This window comes from Chanos chanos, chromosome 3 (genome assembly GCF_902362185.1).
Source record: "Chanos chanos chromosome 3, fChaCha1.1, whole genome shotgun sequence".
Classification (NCBI taxonomy): Eukaryota; Metazoa; Chordata; class Actinopteri; order Gonorynchiformes; family Chanidae; genus Chanos; species Chanos chanos.
In genome coordinates this window covers 32455995-32470662 of record NC_044497.1, presented here as the reverse complement: position 1 = coordinate 32470662, position 14668 = coordinate 32455995, and the positions used below count along the sequence as shown (strand labels likewise).

The 14668-nt window shown below is 42.9% G+C and overlaps 1 protein-coding gene across 1 annotated transcript; it reads left to right on the top strand.

Annotated features, from left to right (window-relative positions):
* Positions 1–2171: 2171 nt before the first annotated feature.
* Positions 2172–13939, top strand: rbm10 (RNA binding motif protein 10). Its single transcript, XM_030768182.1, has 23 exons — positions 2172–2265; positions 2970–3054; positions 3227–3770; positions 3924–4124; positions 4443–4512; positions 6665–6738; positions 8128–8214; positions 8370–8430; positions 8629–8787; positions 8910–9070; positions 9372–9469; positions 9652–9739; positions 9902–10115; positions 10257–10360; positions 10462–10558; positions 10667–10758; positions 10902–11093; positions 11192–11371; positions 11479–11541; positions 11675–11854; positions 12203–12268; positions 12465–12553; positions 12663–13939. The coding sequence occupies exons 2-23, from the start codon at positions 3038–3040 to the stop codon at positions 12751–12753; spliced, it is 2928 nt and encodes a 975-aa protein (XP_030624042.1). The 5' UTR covers positions 2172–2265; positions 2970–3037; the 3' UTR covers positions 12754–13939.
* The last annotated feature ends 729 nt before the right edge of the window (positions 13940–14668 follow it).

Genomic DNA, 14668 nt, shown 5'->3' with positions numbered 1-14668 from the left:
GAAACCATTGTCCATGCATTTGTCACGTCTCGCCTCGACTACTGTAACGTTCTGTACTCTGGCTTGCCCGCCTCTAGCACCAGAAGTCTTCAGCTTGTCCAGAATGCTGCTGCCAGAATCCTGACCCGAACTAGGAAGTTCGATCACATCACTCCCGTCCTGGCTTCCCTTCACTGGCTCCCAGTTCACATGAGGGCTGATTTTAAAGTCCTCCTATTAACATTTAAAATTCTCCATGGGCTTGCACCGGCCTATCTTTCTGATTTAATTACACTCTACGCCCCCCCCCGCACCCTGCGCTCTCAGGCTGCTAAATTATTAGTTGTTCCAAAAGTTAAAAAGAAGTCTGCTGGCCATCGCGCCTTTGCCTACCGCGCACCCTTTCTCTGGAACAGCCTACCTATAGATATTAAAGAGGCAAACTGTCTTGCTACCTATAAAACCAAACTTAAGACTCATTTATTCTCCGTGTCGTATGATAGCATAGTCTCAAACTAATCTTCCGGTATAGCTCAGTCTCTGCTGTAGTCTCTCCTGGCATAGTTTAGCTTAGTAGCTGCCGGCTTAGATACCTCTCATCTTCTCTCTCTCCTCCCTCTCCTCTCCTCTGCTCTTATCTTACCCTGATCAGTTTCTGTCATTAACCTGCTCTCTTCTCTTTGTGTGAGTGGTCGATGTCTGCGCCTGCTTCCTGGATGTGGCACCTCCCCCTGACCGGCTGAATGACTTTGTGCCCTGCTGTCCCTGGCCCTGCTCCCCCACGTGGCCCTGCTCCTCCTGCGCCCTCCTCAGCTACTACTCTTGCAACTTTCAATACAAAATTATCTATAAAATTATTTTTCTTATTTCATCTGTTAAGTGCCGCTACTCCAACTGCTCTCCTTCCCTCCCTCATCTCCTGCATGGCTGTGGCTCATCTGTTTGAGCATGAGTGTCTGGTGTGAATGTGGCTACTCTCTCTTAGGTGTCCCCCCCCCCCCCCCCCCCACCCTCCATGCCATCCCTCTTCACCGTCATCCCGATGGCTGCTGCGGCTTCGTGTCCTCCTGCGCTGCTACAGCTGTGCCGTCCACCCCAACTGAGCCCCATGCTGTTGTGTCATTCCTCATACTACCTACCAGTTGTGTTCTCATTTATTATCACTCTGGTGTTTTGTAAATTGCCCTCTGGGCTGGCACCTACTGCACGCCTGGCTGGCCTAGAAGGGGTCCCCTCTCTTTGTGGTCCTTCTCAAGATTTCTCCTATTTTTCCCTAACGTCTGGGTTTTTTGAGGAGTTTTTTTCTTGCCCGCTATGAGGATCAAGTCAGGGGGTGCCACCCTGCTCTGTTTTGTTGTAATCCTGTGGGCATGTAAAGCCCTTTGAGACTGTAAACAGTGATATTGGGCTCTAAATAAACTGAAACTTGAACTTGAACTTCAAAGTAGCTTTCAATTTCAATATGAGCAAATTTCAAACTCTTTCTATCATTAACTTTCAGTACACAAAAAAGGGAGAATATGTTTAAGTACTCTGTACTTTAAGGTCTTTTGACAATAAATTAATATGTGGTGACACTGTAAGTGAAAAACAGCCACACCATGAATGAGAAACTGAACAGAGGGACAGAAAGAAAGGCAAGGCCTGGCAATGGAACTTGGTTTTACAAAACTGAACACACAGAGAAGGTTTTGAGAAAGGCAGCAGTGAAGTTCATTTGGTGTTGTTTTATTTTCACCATGCAGTTTGAAAGTCATTCCAGTGGCACAATGAAGACACGCATACACAGAGTGTCATGGGAAAATACCCCTGACAAAACGTTTAACATCAGGGGAAGAGAAAACATGCCGATTTGTTGAGTCTCTTAAGATCCTCCATGAGAGGTAGATATGAAAACCGAATGGAAGGTGATTGGCATAGTTGGAGCAGCTGGTTCTATGTATTAGTATGAGGGATTCCGTTCAGATCTTACCTCCTGCCTAGGACACATTGCCAAGCAAACCTAATCAGTATATTATTTGTGAGAAACATCATTCATTTATATTCTTTCCAAGGCCACGACTGCTTTCGCTCTGGGCTGGCTTATATTGTGAAAAATTATTCATTTGTCGGCCATCTTGGAAACTCGTCACTGTTGCGTTGACACAGCTATTTTATGCAGTCAAAATTTCACATTTGATCCAGAAAATCAGCCGAGGTATCCATCTATCGAACGTCAGCTCTCACCTCTAAGATAATCACTATAATCACAATCATTTTGTCATACATGCATGACTACAAGAGAAGGTAAGTTTTGCTCTGTATATCACTAACTCTAATGCATAATGTTATCTGATATTAGGTGTTTTGCTCAGTGATCACCGTATCATTCTTGTAAACTGCTTTACCATACTTGCTAGCTACTGTTGGTCAACCAGACCACACAAATCCAGTTGTTTGCCTCAGTGCATAAAAATGTAACTGCATAACTGAAATTAACATGGTAGTCTAGACTGGTCACAGCTCCAGCTTTGACATGAACTGTTGTTTAACTTTTAGTGTGCTTTGCCAACATCTATGTTGCAGGAGTAGTTAGCGTAATCGTTAGCTAGCATTGTAAGGGACTATTTACTTTGCTAACCTGTTAGCTTAGCTCAACGGGATACCATGGAGTTATTTACATAATTGTTAACTGCCATATAAGTAATCTGCGTATGGCTTACAACTATATTTTGGGTGTTTTGACAACAACGTACAGCATTAGGCGTGAACATTTCTCAAAGACTCTGGCTGTTCCGCCCTGCGTAATGCCTGTGCTAAATGATTCTTCGCGTTTACACGTTGTTGCTTTTCACGCTACGAATTTACAACATATTCAATGGACGATACCGTTGCTGTCGATATTCAGTGGGTCAAACTGCTATTGTTATGTAACTAAACATGACGAAAGTAGTGTTGATCTTCCTATTAAAGGTGCAACCCATCCATTAAAGATTTTATTTTGTTAATAGTCCTGGTGTGCATGTTACCAGCATCTTAGTGGAGTGAGGTGGGTGTGTCTTGAAGTCATTTCTTCGACATGGAGTATGAGAGACGGTAGGTAAACCAGGACCCCGCATCTTGCTTTTACCAAATTTGGTATTATTGCATTTCTTACCGTACCAATACGTCAGTCTGCTTATTCAAGAAGTTTACAAGTCAGGTATAAAAGCTACAAGCCATAATATCCCCGCACTTACCTTTTTATAACCTCTTATGTCTTACTTAGGGGTGGACGTGGGGACCGCATGGGTCGCTATGGTAACGATGCAGATGAGCATGACTACAGAGACATGGACTATCGTGGGTATGGTCAGGAGGATCCACAACCAGGGTTAACTGGGAAAAACATTGTTGATGAACGACAGTATGGACGTGACCACCGTTTTCAAGGCCTAAGAGAGTTTGCACCTGCTCATTACACTGAAAACAGTCCTGGTTTCAGGCAAAGAGGACCACGAGAGTCTGACAGCAACCGACCTGGGAAAGCTCCACCCCGTCTTTCCCAAAGTCAGCCAGTCCATACCAGAGCCCGGTTGGAGGAGAGAGATTATGAGTTTGAGCCTGAGCCTGAAGGACCACGTAGGGATTATCAGTCTTTTAGAGTGGGACAGAACAGCTATTTAGACAATCACACAACAAACCAGGGGGAGGGTAGTGAAGACAAGGGCTGGGGGAGAGTTGGGAGTAGGACCTCTTCATCTCAGGAAGACTATGGAAGTGTACGCCGTGGTGAGGAGGAGAAATATGCCAGAGGACCTGGCCATAGACTGGTGAGTAGAGCAAAATGTACTTAGCTTGCATATATGGGAGTTTCTGTGGAGTGGAAATTCAGGTATCATTACATGTATGCTTTAATGGCTTCTCAATCATTGAAACTTTTGGAATACCACAGCTTATAGAATATAAGCTTCTTTTGTTATCAGTGCCATCAGGGTTTCTCAGATCAAGCCCAGTGTGGTGGGAGAGATGACATCAGAGAGAGGGTCTATCATCCTGGCCCAGAGCCAGGCCTGGATGAGCCAGACCTTCGGGACCAGGACTACCGTGCTGATCTTGACCATGGTCAGAAACCAAGCAACATCATCATGCTCAGGATGCTTCCTCCCAGTGCCACTGTCAATGAGGTTAGTCTGAGTTCTGTCAGTGGAGACACAGTGCCAGGATATTTTATTCCATTGCAACACTAGGAATTTCACAGAAAATCTGTGTCTTAGCCCATTTAAATGGATACCTTTCTCTATTGGTACACTTTATCGGGCAGTTGTTTAGTAACCCAAATGCTTCTGCAAGAAGTTAGCTGTGACTTAAAATTTACAGAGTTAACCATATGTTAAATTATCTTCTTCAAGTATTGCTTTTTTTAGTAGTTTTATGTTACTCAAAAAGCATTAGTAGTGTTACCTCTTGTTTAGATAGTTTGAATGTTATCTGTGTGGTTTTAGATAAGGGCCCTGCTGCAGGATCAGGGAATCCAGCCCAGAGAAGTTCGTCTTATGAGGAACAAGTCTTCAGGTGAGCTTTCAGTCCACGGGGGGGTCTGTCAAGTAACCCACAGCTGCCCCCTTCTGTCTGTATCACATGCTAACCTCCCTGTAAGCCTTTCCCTCAATGCTCTCAAGAGACCTTCCTGTGAAAACTCTTCCTACCTCACAACACTCTTTGACCTGATTAGTGGTCAACACGAGGCCCTCCAATTCTGGCATCTGCCTAAAACGCACATTTATTAGTTCATGTCTTCACTCACTTTCAGCACCTGTTTCTCACAAAAGCTTTTTATTCTTGCACTACTGATACCTGTCATCATTCTGAGCAGTAGATTTTGTTTTGTTTTTTTCTGGGCTACATGATCTTCCACATTTTTACAAGGACAGACATATACGCGCAAACACACACACACAATGCACAAAAAAACCTTCGTTCACACACAATGCATGCTTAGATACCTCTTCTAGTATAGTCAGAGGTTAGCCTCGTGTGTGTCTAGTCTCTGTGCTTCCTCTGCGGTCACTGTCCTTGTCTGTATCTCACTGCCCAGTCCTGGACATCACTGAGGAAGGTAATCTAAGTCATGTGTAAGTATCCTGCCCAAATGTGGTGGTGTCTTAGGTGGCAGTTTTTACTGATCTGTATTTGAGCTAATGCAATAGGATCTTTATGGACTTTTTTGTGGTATGACTGTTTTGTGAATCTGAAGGGACTTTTCTAGTCTGCAGCATCTACGCCTCAAGAGTTGTTGACTCTCTCCCCAAAGTCTTCACTTGCTCTTTCTCTAGGCATCACACCTTTTACACCATGGCAGAAAAGATCAGTCAGAGTACTAAGACATGCAAACAGAAAGACAGATGAATACTGTTAAAGAAAAATAGATTTGTTTTATATACACCTATGATAGCACAGTAAACATCACATCAGAAATTAACATAGTGTGGTAGATGCTTTTGTCTTATTTCAGTGCTGTGGTGGGGTACTGTAGATGGGAATGATCGTATCACCTTACTGGTGAGAGAAAACATTAGACTCGTTGACTTAGTGACGCTCTTGACACCATTAAAATTCTCTTCCTGAGAGGAGAGGCTCTTCTTCCTATGCCCAAGTATAATTTCAGTTAAATTTTCAGTATAGATTTGAAGTCAAGTGAAATATTTAATGTTTTGTGGAATGTTTAATTTTACATTTTAGTATTACTGTGTAAGTGAGTACTTTTGAGGCTTCAATTTATGAATGAAATCTCTTTTTAAGAGGATTTATGTTGCAGTTTTTAATCTGCGGGCGCAAAACACCTGTACAGCACTTTTCTACCCATCTTCACCCATATCACCTGACACTCTCTGCCTTTATGTTAATATCATGTTCTCTAACCAAAGGGAAAAGACAAGTCAGCTGAACACTAAGTACTCTGTAACGATTTTGGTCCAGTATTCTGGACTGCATATCATAAAAAAAAACATATTTTTCAAATATCAGTACTTATGTATTATGCTCCTAAGCTACATATGTGATACCCTTGCTTGCTTAGTTATGTTGTTGTGTTTATGTATAAATAATGAAAAGGATGATAGTCACTGGCAGCTGCTATAGAGAGATAACCAGTGGCTGGCTGAAGTTGCTGTGAGACTTTGAGGAATTAGGAATTAGGTAAAGCAAGCAAAGAGAAAAAAATTTATTTCTTCTTCAAATATTCTTAAACATTAAAAATATAAGAGACTGTATTCTGTGTGCTAATGGGATACCGTCTCAGTGCGGCACAGTTGCTAACCCTTAATTGTCTAGAAGCAATTAGTATGTGTCTGTATGCTTGATGGGTTAAATCTACTGATGCATTCAACAAAGAAATGTGCCCTCACACTAGAATAGAATACTCTGTGTGAAGAGTGGCTATTACACTTCTCTCTCTGTCTCTCGCTTTCTCTCATTCTCTCTCTCTTGCTCTCGCTCTGTCTCTTCCTCTCTCTGTTACTCTCTCCCTTTCTCTCTCCCTCTATTCTTCCCATCTCTCTCTCTCTCTCTCTCTCTCTCTCTCTCTCTCACTCTGTCTCTCTCTCTCTCTCTCTCTCTCCCTCCCTCTCTCTCTTTCTTTCTCTCTGCTCTATGTGAAAGAAGCACTAACCCCTCACTGCGTTGTTGTTGTTGTTCTGTCATTGTGACCCGGCGGCTGTGTCTCCAGGTCAGAGCCGAGGATTCGCCTTCGTCGAGTTTAATCACTTGCAGGAGGCCAGCCGCTGGATGGAGACCAATCAGGTCACTTCACACTGCACCCACGCACACACATACACACACAAAGTTATTGCGTCAACACGTGTGGACATGCACACAAGTTTTCACATGAACTTACTGTGGACTGTTATGCCTCTGACTGTTTTCTTTTTTGTCATATGAACTTATTCACCGAATGACGCATTTCAGTACCTTCTGAAATGAAGCACAGGTGCTACGGTCATTCATCAAGCAGTTGTCATTCATCAGGTGTAAAACTTCTTAGGGTCTTCTAGGTGGATAGCGTGAAACGTTTGGAGAGCTGTCTGTTTGACCAGGTCAGGATAGCACATTGGCACCTCACTTACCAGTACAGCCTGTTCCACGTAATGAAGTCTGATGCTGAGTGGATTTTTTTTTTTTTTTCTTTTGTGTCACCACCTCATTTCAAATCCTTATGAGCTACCATAACCTCTCTGTTCTTTTAAATGTTTATTTAATTTCCCTCCCACCTTAGATTAAAGTGCCTTTTAGAGATATAGGGAGAAGTACTAGTTATATTCAGGTATCGGTGTTGAAGTGAGTTTGATATAATTTAATGAAGAGTGAGAGTGAACTCTCGTGACTGCTTGTCATTGTCCTGAAGAGAATTTTGCGTAGCGTTATGATTTTCAACTCACGGCAAGAACAGTTGATAATTGTGCTGTCATAGAGTGTATATGGGTAAGGAATAGAGAAATAGCTTTGCTCCTCCATGAAAGAAGGAGTATGTAGGAAACCACTACAGCAAAGTTTTTGAGTTTAGGCCTCATGTGGCTCTTGTCACTGGCATCTGTGATGGTTACATAGGACACAGAGAAGTCAGAGAGCTGAGTCTCCCATGTTTTTGTCAGTAGCTGTCAGTATTTTTAGTAGAGCAATTTTGATATCAGACACATTTTAACTGTGTATGCAGAGTCATTTTCAGCACCCTTGTCTTGATCTTGTTTTACCAACCAAAGATGTTTAAATGTGGCAGGGGGAGCAGCATTGGGCATTGTGGGATTGTATGAAGGGGAGGAGGGGGGGGGGGGGGGGTTGGCGTTAGGGGTACTGGGTGAAATATCAGCGTTTCCCCTTAAGGGGGGGGTGAGGCCCTGGGGTGAAGAGGGCGATGTCCGCACACACGCTCTCTTATAAACAGGCCAGCGCGTCCGTCCCATTCTTCCTGAGCTGAAGGTGACATCTCTCTTTCCTTCTTGCCTCTTTCTTCTGATCTCTTTCTCTCACCCTCAACTCAACATTCTCTCTTTCATTCCCCTTTGTCTTTCTTTCTCTCTGACCTTCTCATGTGAGCTGAGGTCTCTGATTGGTCACTTTTATCCCAACTTTGATACTCATTCCCTTTTTCCCTCCCTCCTCTTCTTTGTCTTGTCTTCTCTCTCTCTGTTTCAGAGGGTGCTCACTGTTTTGGGACAAAGAGTATCCATGCACTACAGTGATCCAAAGCCCCGTGCCAATGAAGACTGGCTGTGCAATAAGGTACAAAGTTATTTAACAAAATCTGGGTTTTTCTTTGCCTGGACCTATAATGTTGGAAAAATAAATCTTGATTTTGTTTGTGGGATATGATTTGTCTTTAATGCTTCTGTAAGGTCACTTGTATATTTTTGATATGCTGATGCTTTTTTGTCTAGTGCGGAGTACAGAATTTCAAAAGAAGGGAAAAGTGCTTCAAATGTGGTGTTCCAAAATCTGGTACGTGAAGGGCAACTGCTGATGGAAAAACATACATCATAATTGTGATGTCATCACAATCCGTAGAAATGGGCAAAAAACCAAATCAAATAAATCAGTTATCACAAACTACGTCTGTGAATGCTTTTGCTACACTCACCACCATGCTGTCTATTGTACGAAATTGGTTTCTTTTTTTTTTTTTACCATTTATGCTAGAAGCTGAGCTTAAACTGCCTCTGGTGCAGAAGGACTTGCCCTTGGGGCAGTTAAAGGACTCAGCTCAGGGTTTACTGCCCCTCCCCACCATCTATCAGCCCTCTGCCCCTGTCCTGAACGTGAGCGCCCCAACACATGCGGCCGAGGTGGCTAATGACAGTGAGTGTCTCCCTCTCAAACTTTCATACACATATTTCCCAGAGCACATGTATATCTATGGATGTAAAACCACTGAATGGTGATCTTGTGGGGATGAACAAATGTCTGTACGTGTATTACAGCTCTCATATTGAGGAATCTTGGCCCTCATACTACCTTGGAGGCGATCCTCTCGGCCTTAGCTCCTTTTGCCACACTATCTCCCTCCAACGTTCGCTTGATCAAGGATAAGCAGACCCAGCTGAACCGTGGCTTCGCTTTCCTGCAGCTCACTACCATTGTGGTGAGAGACCAGCATCATCAGTCATCATTGTAACTTTATAGTTTTACCATAGAATAATGTTTATCCATGTTGACTTCACATAGTTTAGAACCATGAGGGACGTAGTTCTGTATGGCTACTCGTGGTCACATCTGATCTCTGCCTTTCATTAATGCGTTTGGCCAGTACATGTCATACCTACACATACCTACAGCACATACCTCTTACTGTCTCATTACGTTTATTTGATATCTTGATACTGTTATGTTCTTTTTTTCAGCTGTTATACTCAGCTCCTTGTGTCTTATTGTGTGTCCCACAGGAGGCCTCCCAGCTGCTCCAGATCCTACAGGCGTTACAGCCTCCTCTTTCCATTGACGGCAAAGTTATCACAGTGGAGTTCGCAAAGGGCTCCAAACGGTAGTCTGTTATGTAAAAAACAACCACGATAGATTAGAAAGACTTAGAGACAACCACGTTAGATTGGTGAATATGAATGTGTTGTTAGATTGCTCGATGTAAGTGCATTATTAGAAAAACGTAAATCAGTCTTTGACCACTGAATCTTTTGTAATTTCTTTCCCCCTCTCTCTCTCTTTCAGTGATGTGTTCTTGACAGATGGCAGTCGTGTGAGTGCTGCCACAGTGGCCAGCACAGCCATAGCTGCAGCCCAGTGGGCAGTAACCCAGGTATTCAGGTCACTTCTTCAGGAAAAACAACAAATTCAGTTTCATAAAATATTTGTGATTTCTTTTGTCACAGGGTAGCAGATATCACAACTTTATAATAAATCAGAGGTAATCCTTTTTGTGTGATAGGGTCCTTTTCTCTCTTTTTGTTCTGCCCCTCAGAATACACAGTTGTCAACTGGATCCCAGTCAAGTGGTGACTTCACCTTGTACCAGCAGGGGGCATCGGTGACTGGGTATGGGCAGGAGAGTCAGGAGAATGTGGGTGCTGAGACCCAGAGACTACCAGGGCCAGCAGTTGTAGTGGGCAGTAACTTGACTGCTTCTGGTGCACCAGGGATAATGGGAGCTTATGAAGGTGGTGTTACCACCCCAGGTAAGAGGCACCCTGCTCTCTCCGGTCAGTGTCTTGAGATGAGTTTGAAATTGAGTTTGAGATGAGAGAATGCATTTCATTTCCACTGGTGTAGTGGACACGTGTTTCGAAAAAGACTCCATGTGTGTCCGTTTCTTGTAGTGGTCTCCTCTGAGACAGACGTTTCTGGAGCTACTGCTGCAGTTGCGCCCACACAGGCACAATCACAGTTGATTACCACGGCAACCCTCACACAATCTAATCAGGTACCTTATCATTCAGTCCTCAGTCATCCTCACACTTTCGTATTCTGCCATGGACTCTGTCACATGGGGTACTGGAATCGGGCTGTTCTCTGTTGTTTCAGGTTCCTGTGACACAGCAGGTTGAAATAATTGGCAAACCTCAGCCTGCCCTCAGTCAGCCTGCCACGCCTGGGACCGCACTGGAGTGTCAGCAATACCGTGAGTTTGCCACCAGTAAAGCTTCTGTATGGGGCTTTTTATGATGCCTGACCTTTCCTTTGAGTGATTGTATTTGGTGAATGTACAGAATGTCCCTTCTCCCCTCAGCTGATCCTGATGTCTCCACGTACCAGTACGACGAGAGCTCTGGCTTTTACTACGACCCTCTCACAGGCCTGTACTATGACCCCAACTCTCAGGTAACATAGCAACCAGTCCAGAACTGTTGTTGGCAGTGATGAGAGTACAGAAACTTCATAATAGCATTTCTCATTTGCTTACTGTGTGTGTAGTGTGTAGTTTTCAGCGTTACTTCTTTGTTTGCCTTCTTTGCTCTCTTTAGTACTACTACAACCCCCATACTCAACAGTATATGTACTGGGATGGTGAGAAGCACACGTATGTCCCTGCTCCAGCCCAGGCCTCTGCTGAGGCCAGTGATTCTGTGGCTGGGAGCACAGCCTCCGATCATTTGGCCACAGCTGCCGGCACAAAGGACAAAAAGGAAAAACCCAAGTCCAAGACAGCCCAACAGGTACACTCAGTGTTCAGCTTGTGTGTTTGTGTAGAGCTACTTTACTCTGTACTGATCCAGCCCTGTTGTGAATTGGCTGTTTCTTTGCATGTTATCAGATAGCAAAAGACATGGAGAGATGGGCCAAAAGCCTGAACAGACAGAAGGAGAACGTGCGTTCTCTGGCCTCCACCTCCTCTGGTGCATTACCCGGTCAGACGCGGCCAGGTCAAGGCAGGCTGGATGATAGACGGGAATCTGCCAGTGCTGATGCTGGTTATGCCATCCTGGAAAAGAAGGTGAGGTTTCTGACTCGCTAACTTACACATTTACCTCCAATATAGATATGTTGCTGTACATGGTGCTTCAGAGACATCTGAGTTTATATATATCTGTGTTTGAGCAGGGAGCCTTGTCAGAGCGGCCACAAACTCTGATCGATCAAATCAAGCGTCCTGAAGAGAGAGAGGTGAAGGTCCTTTAGATGGTTTTTTTTGTTTGTTTGTTTGTTTGTTTGTTTGTTTTACTCTTCACTTTCTTTCTGACAGTTTACCTGTCTTCAGCTTCTCTCATCTGTTTGCGTCTCTCACTCACACACACAGAGGAGCCCTCCACAGGCTTTAGTTGCAGCATACAGTGGAGAGACAGACAGCGAGGAGGAGGGAGCAGAAAGAGAGGAGAGACTGACAGACTGGTCCAAGCTGGCGTGCCTACTGTGCAGGAGGCAGTTCCCCAGTAAAGAGGCACTACTGAGGCATCAACAGCTGTCTGAGCTACATAAGGTGAGGAATGAATGTGAAAGCAAAAAAAAATACTGCATCTTAAAAAAGAGGACCTAATTTCCATTAAAATAAATAAAGGCACACTAGGTGAAATTAAAAAAAAAACAAAAAACAAGTCCAGTGTTGGAAAGGGCACTTCCTCACCCATTCAGATATAGTGTTGGTGAAAGGTTATCCTTTCTGCTCTCACTTTACAGCTGATATGATAACACACAATAACCTGTAATAGCTTTAAAAAAAAAAAAACTTTTATGTGTATGGAACACTGGAGTGCAAGCAGCTGCGAACTGGGGAGATAATGCAGGTTTTTTTAACGCAAATTTAAAGTACTTCTCATGTCCTGCTTAGCAAAATCTGGAGCAGAGGCGGGCCAGGCAAGCACAGCAGGAGGGGCTGGACAGAGCCGATGTGGAGGTATGTCATTTTATGGGTTTTTTTTCCCTTTCACAATGACAGTCTGTGTTCCTTTTTCAATTAACCGCAGCTTACTTACCAGTCAGTTGTTCTTCACTTGATTATTTTTTTGGTGTGTCACGCTACTCCTATCTTTTCAGTTCTGTTATAATTTGTTGTACTCCTCAACTAGCTCCTGTACCCTTTACTTTTGTAGTTGAGATACAGAGACAGGGCCGCAGAGAGGAGAGAGAAAGGCGATCATGTGGAACAGCCAGACACCAAAAAGAGGAAATACGGTTCCATGTAAGAGGGCTCCCTGTCACCGCAACATGTTCAGTAATCTCAGCTGGTTTTTCACACGCTGAAAGCCACAATGTTTCACCGCTTCCTCTCTGTCGTTCTTTCCCAGCAGTGATGGGATGGCAGGCAGCAGTCTTGGGGCTCGGATGCTTCAGGGTGGAGTGAAGAAGGGGCTTCTTTCAAGGAACATCCCAGTGGAGTGAGGGAGATGTCTGGATGTATTGATCCTCTCAGACTGGGTGCATACGTTGCCCTTCTGCCCCACCTTTCACTTTGTTTTTGTTTGTTTGCTTGTTTTTGTTTTTTTAATATGACTTTGTGAACTATGAGAACAGTGCTAGGAAACTGATGACTATGAAGTATACTTAGAAAATTGTTAAGAAAGCCCTGTTCGTCTTCCATTAACATGTGTTGAAAAATTAACAAACTGTTTACTCTTGATGTAACCAATATTTCATCCTGCACCTCCTGAGAGCGTGGTCTTGGATCTTTTATCTTTGTTTAGTTTGAACTAATTTTGATCTGGTTAGAAATATAACCAGCAGCCCCAAAAGTTGTGGACAGATGCATACCTGATGAATTTGTTTTGCATTTTGTGTATTTGATCTGATGTCATCCTGTGCGGTGTGCACAGGACAGACGTGCACAGTAATAAGGTGGCAGTATGCAAATCGGGAGATTGAACTAATATTCACTATTATTCACACATGTATTGAACTCAAGCATATGATGTAAAATATGAATATATGTGTTTGTGTGTGTGTGAGGTGTATGATTGCATGGTTGTATGTTTGATTCTGAAGAACAGCTGTTTTTAAATGTGTCTCTATGTATTTGAAGGTAGAGTGATTGGGATTTCTATACTTTGGGAGCAAGGTTGTTCAATTTTGAGTTGGTTTGACCCCACAGTCAGCTCTAAGCTAAGAAACCCAGGGGTTTATATTTTTCTCAGAAATGCACTTTTTCATGTGTCAGATCAGACTATATGTGTACAATATATAATTACTTCCACCTCTGTCAGCTGTCAACATAGAAATTTGCCTGTTTTTGTCACAACAGAAAGAATAGTGATTGCAGTAAAATCTTATTTATATAATGTATGTGAATACAATTTTATCATTTGCTTGATATTTGTTTATGTTAATGGCCACAAGCTACAATGGATTTACAGAATGGTGCTACAGAATAGTGTTTCAGTCACTGAAATCACTGAAAGTTATGGCAATCATACCTCACACACTGATTTGTGAATCTAATACTTTATACCTTTTAATTCTATACATATGCATTGCCTTTTACACACTCCATATGAGTTTGTCTTTTGCTGAATCATTGTGCATTTTCCTCAGTTTGGGCTGCTTGTTTGTCAAGTGTTTCCAAACGTGCATTTGCACAATATATATTGCAATTACAAAGAGGAACTATGCAGTGGCTGGTCTGTTTTATTTATGTAATTTACAGTTACACGTGGAGGGAGAATATAAATTCAAATGTTCAAACGCATACATAAAGAATGACAATCAGTTCATCAGAGACAATTAGACATGTTTTGAAATGTTGAAAGATGCCTTTAGTGCGTTTAAAAAGATTAGCAATGAATATACACTGGAATTAACCTTTCACCTAGGGAAGTAAAAACCTTCTCTAACTTTGAAAATTAATCCTAGGTCTACACCTCGTTCAAAATACAGTATATCTGTTCTAAGGACAATTTGCGAGTACGTCGTGAGTGCCTCGTTTCTATGGTAACTTTCCTTGGAAACGGTCTACCAAAAGTAACTGGCCATTTATCTTAGTAGTTAGCTACACTCCGGTTAGTACTTTTAACATAGTAGTTTGATACGCAGAAATATTACTGTGAGGATCAGCGAAAGATATCTTCGTTATGTTAAATAACCGACTTTCTACATTAGACATCCATTAAATAGATTACAAAGTGGACTCTATAGAGTGTAGTTAGCTAGTTCGCTAATTTGCTGAATGTTTCAACCTGTTTTGTCGTGCGACGGGGGAGCGTCGGTATACAACAGCACAAATTGACAGTTGAACACGTTTATGGCTTTTGTTCTCCGTTTTTTAAATATAGGATAATTTCAGTGTCAAAACTGACTGTGCCCC

What these genes read in the sequence shown, in the direction of transcription:
- rbm10 (XM_030768182.1), top strand. An exon ending in GCTGGATGGAGACCAATCAG is followed by an intron (nt 6,739 to 8,127) that starts GTCACTTCACAC and finishes TCTCTGTTTCAG; the next exon opens with AGGGTGCTCACTGTTTTGGG. An exon ending in ATGTGGTGTTCCAAAATCTG is followed by an intron (nt 8,431 to 8,628) that starts GTACGTGAAGGG and finishes CATTTATGCTAG; the next exon opens with AAGCTGAGCTTAAACTGCCT.